Genomic DNA, 12732 nt, shown 5'->3' with positions numbered 1-12732 from the left:
AGGGCTTTTTTTTTGGGAGGGGGGGGGGCGCTAGGAGTAACGATTGATTCTTTTGAGGTTTGAACATCACTAAACCCACTTCATCGATGCCGTAGGGAATGGGAGAGAACTAGACGAGGGTAAACCATCAACAAGAACCTCATCATATGAGATACATCATGTTTTCATACTCACAAAATAACTCCACCCAGGTAACAAAATTAAGGCCATAAAAACAGAAGCGAAATAAGTAGTTGGCAAAATAGCTATATGATCATCCAGAAAACTGACGGTTCGAATACAGCAGACAACAACAGCATGCAGTATTTGTGTACACTAGAACAAGCAATATGAATAAAATACAAAAGACGATTACAGCATGCCGTATTCGTATAAACTAGAACAAGCAATATAAATAAAATATTTGAAGAATGTAGATACTGAAACCAATTAACAAAGTGGACAAGTAAATTTAATTACAGTTATCACCTGTACAGAGTGCTCGAAAATTTTCTGCAGTCTTGGGAACGATGTCATTGAAAATCTGTGAAACCACTAAACTGATAAGTAATTTGCCCTAACTGACTACTTTATGCTTTCAGGGAAGAGGACAGGATATGCAAAACAGGAACACTAAGAAGAAAGAAAGGACAAACTCCCCCAGCTGATTATTCCAGCTAAAAAATTAAAAATAAATCCAATATTACCTCAAATATCATTCTCTCAGCAGGATCTCCATCAATCGATACATCCAGGAAGACCAGCGGATTCTTCTTTTTGATCATTTTCTCTGTTTAGAAATGTCACATGAACAACGTCAGCATCATTAGTGATCTGATGACCTAATTAACGAGAAAACAGATCAATTTAGTGCCAAACCAAATAATAATAAAAATAATTGACCAAAATTAATTATTAAACCCATTAAAATTCTTCAGGTAGCTGCCAAAAACCACAATAAAGGTATACCATTTGAAAGACCCACATTCAAGCTTAAATCAGGAAAGGCAATCCATTGGAAAACTAATATAAAGTAGCCGCTTATTCGAGAGGGGGAAAAGTACATGCAAATACATATGCTCGACTCATAGATCCGTACAAATCAACTAAAACGATACCCACAACCGAAATTTCTCAATACCTCAATTTCAAATCAAAATCAAGGATGATGTATTTCCATACATAGTCCGTAAATACTTAGGGTCTCCCAAGAGTGGTGGAGGGTTGAAGCCTAAATGAACTCAAAAAGAAAATATTTGAATCACTCTATATACATCACTGCAATGCCAAAACCCTAAACCCCAGCTGATTTCCAAAGACCGCTCAATATGAATAAAATAAATAACCTAACAGGTTTTAAAAAAATTAAACAATAATACGAAAACCAAAGAATCGTAATCTAGCGAACGAAGTAACTAGAAATAAATTAAATTTCCTCGAGATAACAGTAGAAATAGAGACACCGTAATGGGGATCAAAGAGAAGCTGATAATAAGACGAGAATTATAAATTTAGTTGATAAAAGAATAGAGATTGGTGAACCCTAATCTCACCTGAATTATGCTTCTGCAGCTGCTGCTGCCGGTGCTCCACATAAAAAAAGTGACGACAGGGATGAACACTTGCAAAGAAACCTAACGTCACTTAAACCTTAGCTTCTCCATCTATGATTTTACCAAACTATCCCCTCTTTTGCATTAGATTGATGGAAAGGCCCTCCCATGGGACCAAAACGTGTTCATCCTTAGATAGTTTGTCTTTCCTAGCCCGTAGCCGTACTGCCAAGCGATGAACAGCCGAAACAAAACATTTGTTTTACCTTAAAAAAATGAAAAAAAGGGCAAAACATATGTCCTTCCTAAGAATATTTACAGAATCAACAGAACCAGATACTATTTTTATGACCAACAAAAATGTAAAATTTTCCAAGGTCATTGATTCATAGAAAGTTCACCGAACTCAATGCAGTCGCTCTAAATGATCACCATTGGGACTATTTGGTCCTACATGATAACGTTTCTGTTTTTCGGGCCATATTTCTATTTCAAAAAATATATATGTATTTTGTTAATGGGCCAAATTTTTTAGCAAAAAAATTAATAACGCGTTTGTTATGCACAATACTTTTTGTTTTTAGAACTTCTATAAATTTTCAAAAATGTCATTAAATATCAAAAAATTTGGTGGTGGTGGTGGTGGTGGTGGCATTAGTGGTGACGGCAATAGCGCTGATGGAGGAAGAGGAGGAGGCAGCAATGGTGGAGGGGGTAGCCATAACGATGGTGGTGGTGGTGGTTGAAGTTGCATTGGAAGTGGTGTTATATTTTAAATATGAAATTACTGCTTTGCCGATCAAATTAAACATATGCTCATTAAAGAGCAACTCCCCCCTCCCCTTATTTCTTCATTTTATTTATAAGACAGAAAAGCTTCAAATTGGAGTTTTTTTTCTTTTCTATTTCTTAGCAACTTTGTTGTCACAATTTATTCCCAAGAAAAAAAAATGAACCGGTGTTAACAAACGATTTTCTACTATTTCTTTGTTTTCATGAACCCCTCCCCCCCCCCCCCACAAAAAAAAAAAAGAGAAACAAAATTGTTATCATAACCTTAATTGTTCGATTTACTTGTATAACTAAAATTTAATGTCGCATTAACAAATTTGCCATCAATAACAATAATTGAGACCCATCCTGCTTCGCTTGAGCTCAAGAGAATGTTTTAAAATTCCTTATAACTTTAACATGTTTAAAATACACTAGTTTGCAAACTATCTTTTATTATTTTATACACAAAATAGTATTTAATGTTATGGTCCTTCTAGGCATCATTCTGCCTTATGAAAGTATAAAACTTTACTATTTGCCACTTGGTAGTACATGAGTTAATCTATGTGATAGAAGACTTCAGATACATCTCGATGACCAAATTTTAGTCCAAAGTAAGCAATGAAAGTTGTTCACCCTCTAATCAAAGTTTAAATAAAACTATCAAATTGCCATCAAATGGAGATGAATATAAAATACAAGATGACATCTTTTGTAATTTTAGCTATTTCATCTTCTAATTTTAAACTAAAATTTTACCATTGAGATGTTTACCTAGTCCTTTAAACACATTGACTAACCTTTGTACAACCATATGGCAATTAGTGAAGCGTTATACTTCACTAGAAATGGTAATGGGGAAGAAAACCCTTAATGTTAATTTTTTTTAGTATAAATTGTGCAACTAATCATTCCATTTGTAAGGATAATATGACGGTTTCAACACTTGGAGATATAGGAAATGGTATAGATTAGTCACGTGTAAAATTTCATACTCAAATTCAATGATAAATTATATTATATATTTAGTGCACCCTCTTTGTGGTTCTAGATCTGTTGAATGTTTTCTTTTGCTATATAGCAAGCTCCATTTATATTCGAATTTAAATGCAAATAAAATCTAGAGGTATCATTAAGACAACGATAACTATAAAAATCGCTCCTTAAATTTTGATTATACATTTTTTTTAGGATGGCAAGATTGTTCATAGTGTTCCTTTTAAATGCTATGCTTTCCACATTCTAAAATGGTAAAATACACCCATTGTTTTACAAATCAGATTGAAACTAGTCGATTAAAAGTGCAATCGATTGACCTGATAATTAAATGTGTCAAAATCAAACAAAAAAATGAAACGTTTACTAAATGGTTAGATTATGGTTTCAAAATTGAGGCCATCTAAGTAAGCAAATTAAATTGAATCGGACCGTTTAACAATCTAAGATGTACATAAATGTAGCAAAATCAATCAAAAACTGTTTACCGAGATTGAATCGAACTGTTTAATAAATGGTTCAATTATGGTTTTAAAATTGAGGCCGTTTAAGCCAGCAACTATCAAGACGTTATTGAAATGATTGAAGGTTCTATGGAGGATGTAACTCTTCCAGAAAAAGGTAGGGTTTTCATTTTTTCAACCAGCATTTATCTCATAATGATACTGCATAACTACTTTCCAGTACTTTTAATTTTTGTAGCCCCTCTTCTCCTCAATACTGATAGAATTCCTCAACAGTAGTGATCATAACACGGGAATTTTCATGGGCAGTTGATGTAATTATATCAAAGTGGATGGGATACTTTCTTCTACACGAGTCTATGTTTGATTCTGTGATTTATTGATAGAAATATGGGGCAATGTTCTCTGTGCCGCAGCACAGGCTGCGTCCAGGGCCCCAGGCACATGAGGGTGGGTGCAATGACCACCCTGCCCCCCTGCACAGGGTGCCCATGTGCCTGAGCGCAGCCTGCGCTGCAGCACAGATAACATTCTCCCTAGAAATATTATTGCTTTCTGGGTAACAACTAAGAGAGAACAGTCTCTTCGTGTATTTGATATACCCCTTGAATTGACTTAGAATAAATCATATCCAGTTCCTGGGAATTCTTTTGGAACACAGGACTTGAAGTATAGGAATATCTAAACATGACCACCATTTCCTCTAAAAGAAACTCCACTGCTTATCAAACCATAAGAAAAGATTGAAAAGCTTGCTTGTTACTTTTGCAAGTAAATCATTTGACTGGATTTTGAAACTGGAAAGAATAAAAGTTTGTATTCATGTAGGACAGTACTCAACTTAAGCAAATGCAAAATGTCAATCTTTATTAAATGTACTATGACTATAGCTCTCACCTATAGGAATCAGTTGCAGTTGTAGACAAAATGTTGGGTACTTATACTGATTTTATACACATTCAAAGTGGATTGGGGGCTACGGCTAATACGAACTCTTCCGCGGCTTCGATAGCTGATTGGGCTGTGGGATACACTTCGGCTCCATGTACGGCTTCTTCTGCTTCTGTATCTGCAAACAGGTTTTAAAAAGTATAAAAACATATATTGGATCTATACAAGATATAAGCTGAGGGGTTATCCTAAGTTGCGAAGCCTAATATAATTAGTTGCCAACCTGTCATGTGTTGGGGAAATAATAAGTGCCTTCATGTGATAAATAGGACCCCTCCCTTCCACCTACCCATCAGTAAACTTCCAGCCCCAAGATGAGCAAGGCAAGCGAAAATGAATGTAAAAACACAAAATTGCATCTTTCTAATTCTTGGCCGCTTCGCTCATTCCAGGCTGAAAGTTTACCAATAATCTGGGTGTTGAGTCCTACTATCACAGGTCGGCCAATATCCCACCATGAGGCAAATTGTAAAGCTTTAAATGTCACTAAGCATAGAAAAATTAGTTTTTCCCTCATAAACTACCATAAATATCCAATCACAGATAATACCTCAAACACCAGGCATAATGGTCAAGGGGAAAAGAACAAGTGAAGAATATATCAAGCACTTGATGAAGAACTTAAGAAAGATCCCTAATACTGCAGTGGTAGGAGGATTAGAAGGGTGAAAACGGGATCAATGCAAAGACCTGGCCAAAATAACCCAAGGTCCTTACCGCTGGGGTAAGCAGCATTTTCCCATGATGGCATGTTTGTGTATAGCATACTTGCAACTTAAAATCTGAACCCTACATCTGAATGACTGGATCTCAGTTTGAGTAATCCAGGTTCCAAAGACAGCCATGCAACTTAATCACATTCCTTGGCACATCTAGAAAGATGGACCTAGAAAAATGACAGAGGCATGGTGATTAAATGTCCACTAGTTTAATTTCCCATAAATGAGTAAGGAATTCCAATAGCTGGTTCCCACCCAGTGCCTGTTCCATTTTTTCTGCAGCAAATAGAAAAAAAACACTAAACTGCACCCGCTCCCCGCCCCAATTAAAAAAAAAAATAGCAACCATGTTATATGAACAGGGAAAGGATTATTTTTCTTTTTTTTTTTTTGGGTGGAAGAGCGTGTGGCAGTTTGTGAGGCAAGGCTGATTGTAAATCTGCTCACCCTATCTGGGTTCACCTAGAGTGCAATGCCCAACCAGGCAACCACGTTATGCATCCATTGGGCACCGGCCCTCAGCTGCCCGAATGCATATCGAGTTGCACAATTCTACGAAACCGGATTGAGACTCCAAATAGACCTGGGTAAGACAAAAAGATTGCATGGCAGTTTACTTGTCTTTCGATAAATGGAACTTAGGACTGACCACTGAAAGAACCATCAAAGAAGTGTTGAAAAGGGGGGAAATGTACCCGAGTGCAACAGCTTGTTTCTTGTTGTTAGCAGTTATGTATTGGCGACTAGTAGCTTGGGGTGGTTAGTCACCTTCTTTTTTCTCTACTTAGCAGCCAAATATAAGCACCATAGGTTTTTCTTTTCTTTTGGAAATGATCACTGAATTTTTCCCTTGACAAACAAGAAAGAACAATAAACAGAGGGTAAAAGGATCCAAACCTTGGAGGAGTTCTGACTTGGGGAGGGCTTCTATAACGCCTTGGAGAACGATTGAAGTAGCTTCTGTAACTAGAGGTAGAACTAACACACAGACTCGAAATAAATGGAGCATTTTTTATAAATAAAAAAAGTGCAAACTGAAAAGAAATTCTGAACAACTTACAAAGGCTTACTCCCCTACCTGTCACTATCACTTCTACTACTGTAACGATGTGGTCTAAAAGGAGAACGATCTGGAGATGGAGTTTGATACTGCTGTGCATAAGAATACCGCTGCCTGAAACCCTGTCCCCTTCGTATGCGCTTAGGCGATACATCTGGAGGATTTCTTGACAAGTTCCTTCCACGCGGAGGACTCGGGATCCATGAATAGCTACGGCGATTATTTCGGCTAGGCACCCTTACTAAACTGCTGCTAGTGCTTCTTCGAGAGAAACCCCAAGCCGGACTTCTGCTAATCCTCCTCCTTGATGATCCCCTTATCGGGCTTCTACTTATGGTCCTCCGTGCCCTTACAGGGCTCCTGCTCAAACTCCTCCCAGCAGATCTAGCAGGGCTTCTGCTAATTGTTCTCTGAGGTGGGGCTCTTATTGGACAAGGTCTCGTGGTATCTCCGTTCTTTTGCCAAGGAGCAGTTACACCCTCCTTGATTGACAGAAATTCTCCCCCAGCTGAAACAACACATCATATAAACAAACTCAGTAAACATCAATACCTGAGGCAGATGAGGGAGTACAAAACATCCCAAAAAAAACAAAATTTTAACTATAACTAAAAAGGCCTACATATACATATTATCAGACAGCATAGTGGGACCTCTATGCGGTAACAGTGGAAATGCAAATCAGATGCCAGCTTCTTCGTAACCTCATGATTTGCTGATTATGTTTGCTACCATGAGGTCGAAGGAAAAAGGCTTGGATGCTGGGATGTCACAGAGGAGTAACAGCATAATATACTACTATACTGAAAGAGAACATATATTTCAAAAGATCAACGTAGAGGTATCCAACAGCCATGCTCTAATCCAATGGGGGGAAAAACCCACCAGTTTGGTTGTAACTTGGGCCGGGCCACACTGATATGTCTGGCTAGTCCAGAAAGGACTGGAGCCATGAGCCGGTATCTATCACGAGAGTTGTATGCAAGTATGTATATCATCTTTAACTGTGATATGTAAATAGATTCAAATAACATACAACTACGGTATACCCACTAACACATAAATATCACAATTTTACAGGCTCATTTACTTACAACTATCTATTTATAGTACATACTATGCCATACATGCTACATAACTTTCACAAGCAAAGCCAAGCCCAACCCAAGGCTCATGAAGCTCTACTAGAACCAAGATGAGACATTGCCCTAAAACTTGAGGGCTGAGCTGGGAGAATTCTATCCCTAACCGCATAAACCATGTTTGTCAACAAGGCTAACATGTACATAAAGAGAGGTTCAGGATTCATGATATTATGTCGGACTCTTTCAATAAAGCACAGAAAACCAGATAGCAAGCCACAATCAAAAAACTGCTCCACACAAGAAAAAGAATGTGGAACTGGAGAGTGGAACTTCAAGGCTTACCAGAAACCTTGGAAGAGGTTTTAGGCTTCCGAGCTGGCCTACGAGAATCAACTCCATCCTCTGAGCTATAGTCACTCGTACATCCAATCTCACTATCACTGGTACTCTCCTGCGTCCTACATAACAATAAAAATTTTCAGCACAAAGCCTAAGATTCGAAGCAACTCCTCTAAATCCCAACAAAAGAAAATTATTGGCAATAGCACCAGAAGAAACAACTCAATAAATCAATCACATACATATGAGCTTCATTCAGAGCCATCAAGCTAACCAATTTTATTTTCAGTGAAGAAATACAACACTGTCACACAAATAAATGCCTCCCCCCCGCCCCACCCCAAAAATAAATTAAAGAAAAAACATTGGAACAAACTTCATATTGTAGCTTTCTATCAGTCTCAGCTCGTTAAGAAAACAATCTCAGGTCAAATTACAATAATATAGAATTGTGTGCCTGTATACATGCCTACATGGCATTAGTCATAAAAGTTTGACATATTAGATGGAAATTAGTGCAACTACAATCAGTTGATTGTCCCTGATAGATAAGGCTTCATCATCGGCTAATACCAACCAGGATCACCCAATCGATCAGTTCCAGTGTTTCTGATCAGATCTATCATAAAGATGGATCAGCTGAACCACTGACAATAATAGGATGTTGCTCTCCAGACTGCGAATCCTTCTTGATTGCTTGGATCAACCAACATAGCAATTTGAATAGGTTTTGCCTAAGAATGATCCAGGTTCCAATACTTACTCTGACACTTCTGAGAATCAACTTCTTACTATAGAATTTGAACAGAACAACTACTAACAAAAAAATAAAAATAATAAACAACACTAGTCAAACTCAACCAATACCACATGAAATAATACTTTTATCTACAATGTCATGAAAGTAACAAGCTTTAGCATGGAAGATTAGGAAGATACTTAATCTTACTGTTATCTAGTTTTGAAAAATAGCCAATACGCTTATATATACTAGCATTATCAAATAGCCAATATGACCTTCTTGATTTGCGCCTTGATCTCTTATCATGCATCGTACATTTCCTCTCACGGCGTTTGTCCCTTTTCCTTTTTTCACGTCTATACTTGTCCTTCTTAGAAGATCTCTTTCTCCTCCTGCGCCTGTCATCACTTGAAGAACTAATGGAAGAAGACGATGAAGAATATTAATCAGAATCACTGTCAGGCTCTGATGTTTCAGTCTCCGCATCCAATGAGGTATCTGACTCAGATATGTGGTGTCTTCTTCTGTTTTCCTCTTCTCCCGGGAAGATTTCTTGTATTTTCCCCGTCGTCTAGTTTCATAACTATCAGAATCAGAATAAGTATCCTTCCCTGATTTTGATTTATTTGTTTTCTTCTTATCTGCAGATAAAGAGTGTTTGAGTCATCAAAAACCAAAAGAAAGGAGCAAATGTATATAATCATATGATTCAAAATGGTCCATGTCAAGAAGCATAGTACCACTGTCCAATGTAGCTGGCCCAAGATTTTTACTTTCACAGAATTCACCACAATTAACGATTTCCACTGAAGCAGCAGGTCTTATATGTCCAGAACCCACATTTTCAATCTTCTTCAATGTGTCATGTCCTCGCAAAAGCTTCCCAAAGACAACATGCTTCCTATTGAAGGATGTGAAGTTTCAACAATACAAGTTGACAAAGTATATGAACCAACATAAAATAGCAGTAGAGAGACGAACCCATCAAGATAGGGTGCAGAGTTGAAGGTGATGAAGAACAGAGAACCATTGGTATTAGGACCAGCATTTGCCATGGATAGAAGACCTGGTCCATCATGTGTAAGCTTGAAGGACTCATCTGGAATAATGTTCAATTAACACCAGTTAGCAACAGAAGTCAGAACAAAAGAAATGGTATTTTTGCACCTAGCAGAAATATTGACATGAATGAACCCATACACCTCAGCAATAATGAACTTGAGACACATAAGAAATACAAGGACAAAAGCGAAATTTTTTAATCAACAGAGTGGCTCCATTGAACACATGCCAGCACATGCATGGACAGATCAAATCAAATCTTAGGTTGTGTTATACAATGATATGTAACATATGAACTGATATGCACTGGCACTTTCAAGAAGCATGTCATAGAAGTTCTTGTATTCAAACAACTAACTGAATGCCAACCTAGAAAAACTAGCTGATGAAATTCCATGCACCCAAACTCAGTTCTTACCAATCACTTAAGGCAGGGCAATATAGGACATCAGAGATAACAGAAACATAGTCTTAACATAAGTTCATAAGCCCAAACTCCTAGAATCCTACGTATAATCTCAATTAATGCTTCAGGAATAGAGAATTGCTAGAAATTAACACAAAACCATGGCCAGCAATATCCTCACCTGCAAACTTCTCCCCATATATGCTCTCTCCACCAGTACCTACAAATCATGGAAAAGGAAAAGATCACATGAGAATGTCATAGAATAATCAAAAAGGCTATTCAGTTTATATAAATACCAATGAAATGCATTATCAATATCATCAAAAAGTTTTAGCCCAAGCACTGCATTTTAGAATGTAACCCACTTGCCTATGGTTAAAAATTTAATGAGCATAACCTAGAGAAGGATTAGTTAAAGCTTCTTGACCAAATATCTTGGAGCTACCACTGGGTGTTTTGGGCCAATTACAATGACAGGTATAATATTGCATGCTCTAAACCAAAATTTTGTGAGCACTTTTCCGCCCTCAAGGATAAGGAACAGCATGAAGCTTGTTGACCAAATATAATAGAGTTAACGCTAGGCGTTTTGGGTCAATTCTGATGAATGACATTGCATGCTCTAAATTCTAAACTAAAATTCTTTGAGCAGTTCTCGACCCTCAGGGATTGCAATTATGAAGTATGAAGAGGAATGAAAGCATGTCCAACGTCACAATAGGAATGATATGTTCATGAATGAGCAAGTAGGAATACTTTCCACGAGAGTTTCACTTCAGCTAACATTATGATTGGTAATTTATGACAAAGAAGCGAGTTCATGGACTCACACTTAGGAAAACTCATTGAATATTTTATTTTTTTTGGGTAAGAAAACTCATTGAATATAACTGAAAACTAATATGGAGAAAGTTGCTTTCCCAAATGGTTTTCCCCTTTTCCTCCCTCCCAAAAATGTCCACCACGTTCATTCATTGCATACAACTTTTTTGTCTTGCTATCATCAATAATGACAAAGTTTGGCCTTTTAAGCTAATTAGTTGGTTAACAAAACTAGCAGGTGAAGGCCTCTCTTAACAAGACTTCTTCTTGAAACATCAAACACAACCAATTATACTTCCACAAGTACACATAAGCTTTTCTATGGAGCTGTTTAAGTATTGGTCAATTCTTCTCAAGTCTGGATGATCCAGATAGGGATCAACCAAGGCCAATGTAGTGGGATGGACCAGGATAGTTGATCTATTTTTTGGATCAGCTAATCCAGACTGATTTGGATCAATCAAGATTAATCTGATTCAGCTTCCTCCATCCTTGGTTTAGAGAGATTTGACTGATGCCAATTCCTCACAGTTCCTTTCTTAGTCTCATCAGAAAATTTTACCGAGCTCCATTATAAGTGTTCTCAAAATATTCACCACAAGTGATCATGAATTTAACTTTTTGCTTCCTTTATGGATTTTACTATTTATTTCAGAATCTGGCATTTTTAAGTTCTGAACTTGTATGACTGAATTGGTTAAATGACATTTTTTATTTCTGGGGCATGTATAATAGAGTAAAGATTTTATCTTAACAAATAACATACTGAACTGCGTAGCCAAGAGCAATACTGACCTATTGCCTGAAAAAATCAACTACATATAGAGTAGTTATAAAAATGCAAGAGAACAGCAAAAAACCAAAAGTCCTGCAATTATATTATATATACATGTGTGTGTGTGTGTGTGTCTTTTGTTCTAGCTTTCTCTGAATAGTTTCAATAGAGAATTTTAAATACTTAATTAATGGTTTAGTATGGGTAACACAGACAACTATGTAGTGTAACTTGTTATTTTCAACATTATGAAAAACATATATATATATATATTGGATGAACTGAATTAGAACATCCACTTCCAAAGAAGAAAAAAACAGAACTACAAGGAAAGCCAGGCAGCTGAATAATACATACCATCACGTTTGGAAAAATCGCCACCCTACAATACAGAAGCAACTGGTTAATCCAATGAAAAAGCAGAATGAAATTTTTTCATACAAAACTAGCTCAGGTGGGATGAGAGGAGTAAAATTATATGGATGGACGACTTCATAAATACAACCTTAAAATTTATATCACAATCCTACAGCATAAACAAGGATAACTGACTGAAGGACAAGAAAATCACTTCTAATACATATCCAGAAAACGTAAGCCCAGATGCAATCTATGGTAATCCAAACTCTAAGGAGAAGAAGCATAAGGAAGAATAAATCGAGAACAAACCTGAGCCATGAAACCTTTGATAATGCGGTGGAAAATTGATCCTTTGTACTGAAGAGGTCTTCCAGTCGTCGTTCCAATACCTTTTTCACCTAGGAAATCATATTAATTCAGAAATTTGAGTTGGGTTTCTAGATTCTTGATTCAGTTTTAATGATGCAAACAAAACAAAACAGCAGACTACAACAAACAGAAGCACTCCAATAAGCGAATTAATAGTTAAAACCCCAAAATATAAACATAAAATAATTTTTAGAACAAAAGAAACCCTGAAAATATAATAAAGATACATTGATCTTTAGAACTATTGGGCTCAGTTATTGACATCCAGTCAAA

At 36.9% G+C, this 12732-nt stretch overlaps 2 protein-coding genes across 11 annotated transcripts in view; both read right to left on the bottom strand.

The window, feature by feature from the left end:
- LOC122651942 (peptidyl-prolyl cis-trans isomerase CYP95) overlaps window positions 1–1644 on the bottom strand; it is a 31968-nt gene extending 30324 nt beyond the window's left edge. For 7 of the 10 annotated variants that reach the window (XM_043845524.1, XM_043845520.1, XM_043845528.1 and 4 more), the window contains exons 1-3: window positions 1533–1638; window positions 687–821; window positions 469–523 (exon numbers count right to left, since the gene is read on the bottom strand). In XM_043845524.1, the coding sequence (XP_043701459.1) occupies window positions 469–523; window positions 687–764 (133 nt within the window). In that variant the 5' untranslated portion in view covers window positions 765–821; window positions 1533–1638. Of the gene's footprint in view, window positions 1–468; window positions 524–686; window positions 822–1527 lie in introns of all 10 variants that reach the window. The other 3 variants (XM_043845521.1, XM_043845523.1, XM_043845522.1) reach the window with 3 other exon arrangements.
- Window positions 1645–6936: 5292 nt separating this feature from the next.
- LOC122651946 (peptidyl-prolyl cis-trans isomerase CYP63-like) lies at window positions 6937–12490 on the bottom strand. The gene is made up of 8 exons (XM_043845534.1): window positions 12400–12490; window positions 12088–12112; window positions 10312–10350; window positions 9644–9761; window positions 9436–9563; window positions 8938–9303; window positions 7924–8039; window positions 6937–7004 (listed from the first exon to the last, which is right to left on the bottom strand). Exons 1-8 carry the CDS (start codon window positions 12406–12408, stop codon window positions 6969–6971), a joined length of 837 nt encoding a protein of 278 aa, XP_043701469.1. The 5' UTR covers window positions 12409–12490; the 3' UTR covers window positions 6937–6968.
- Between the last annotated feature and the right edge of the window lie 242 nt (window positions 12491–12732).

The sequence above is a fragment of the Telopea speciosissima genome, chromosome 2 (assembly GCF_018873765.1).
Source record: "Telopea speciosissima isolate NSW1024214 ecotype Mountain lineage chromosome 2, Tspe_v1, whole genome shotgun sequence".
Lineage (NCBI taxonomy): Eukaryota > Viridiplantae > Streptophyta > Magnoliopsida > Proteales > Proteaceae > Telopea > Telopea speciosissima.
This window is presented reverse-complemented; position numbering and strand designations above follow the sequence as displayed.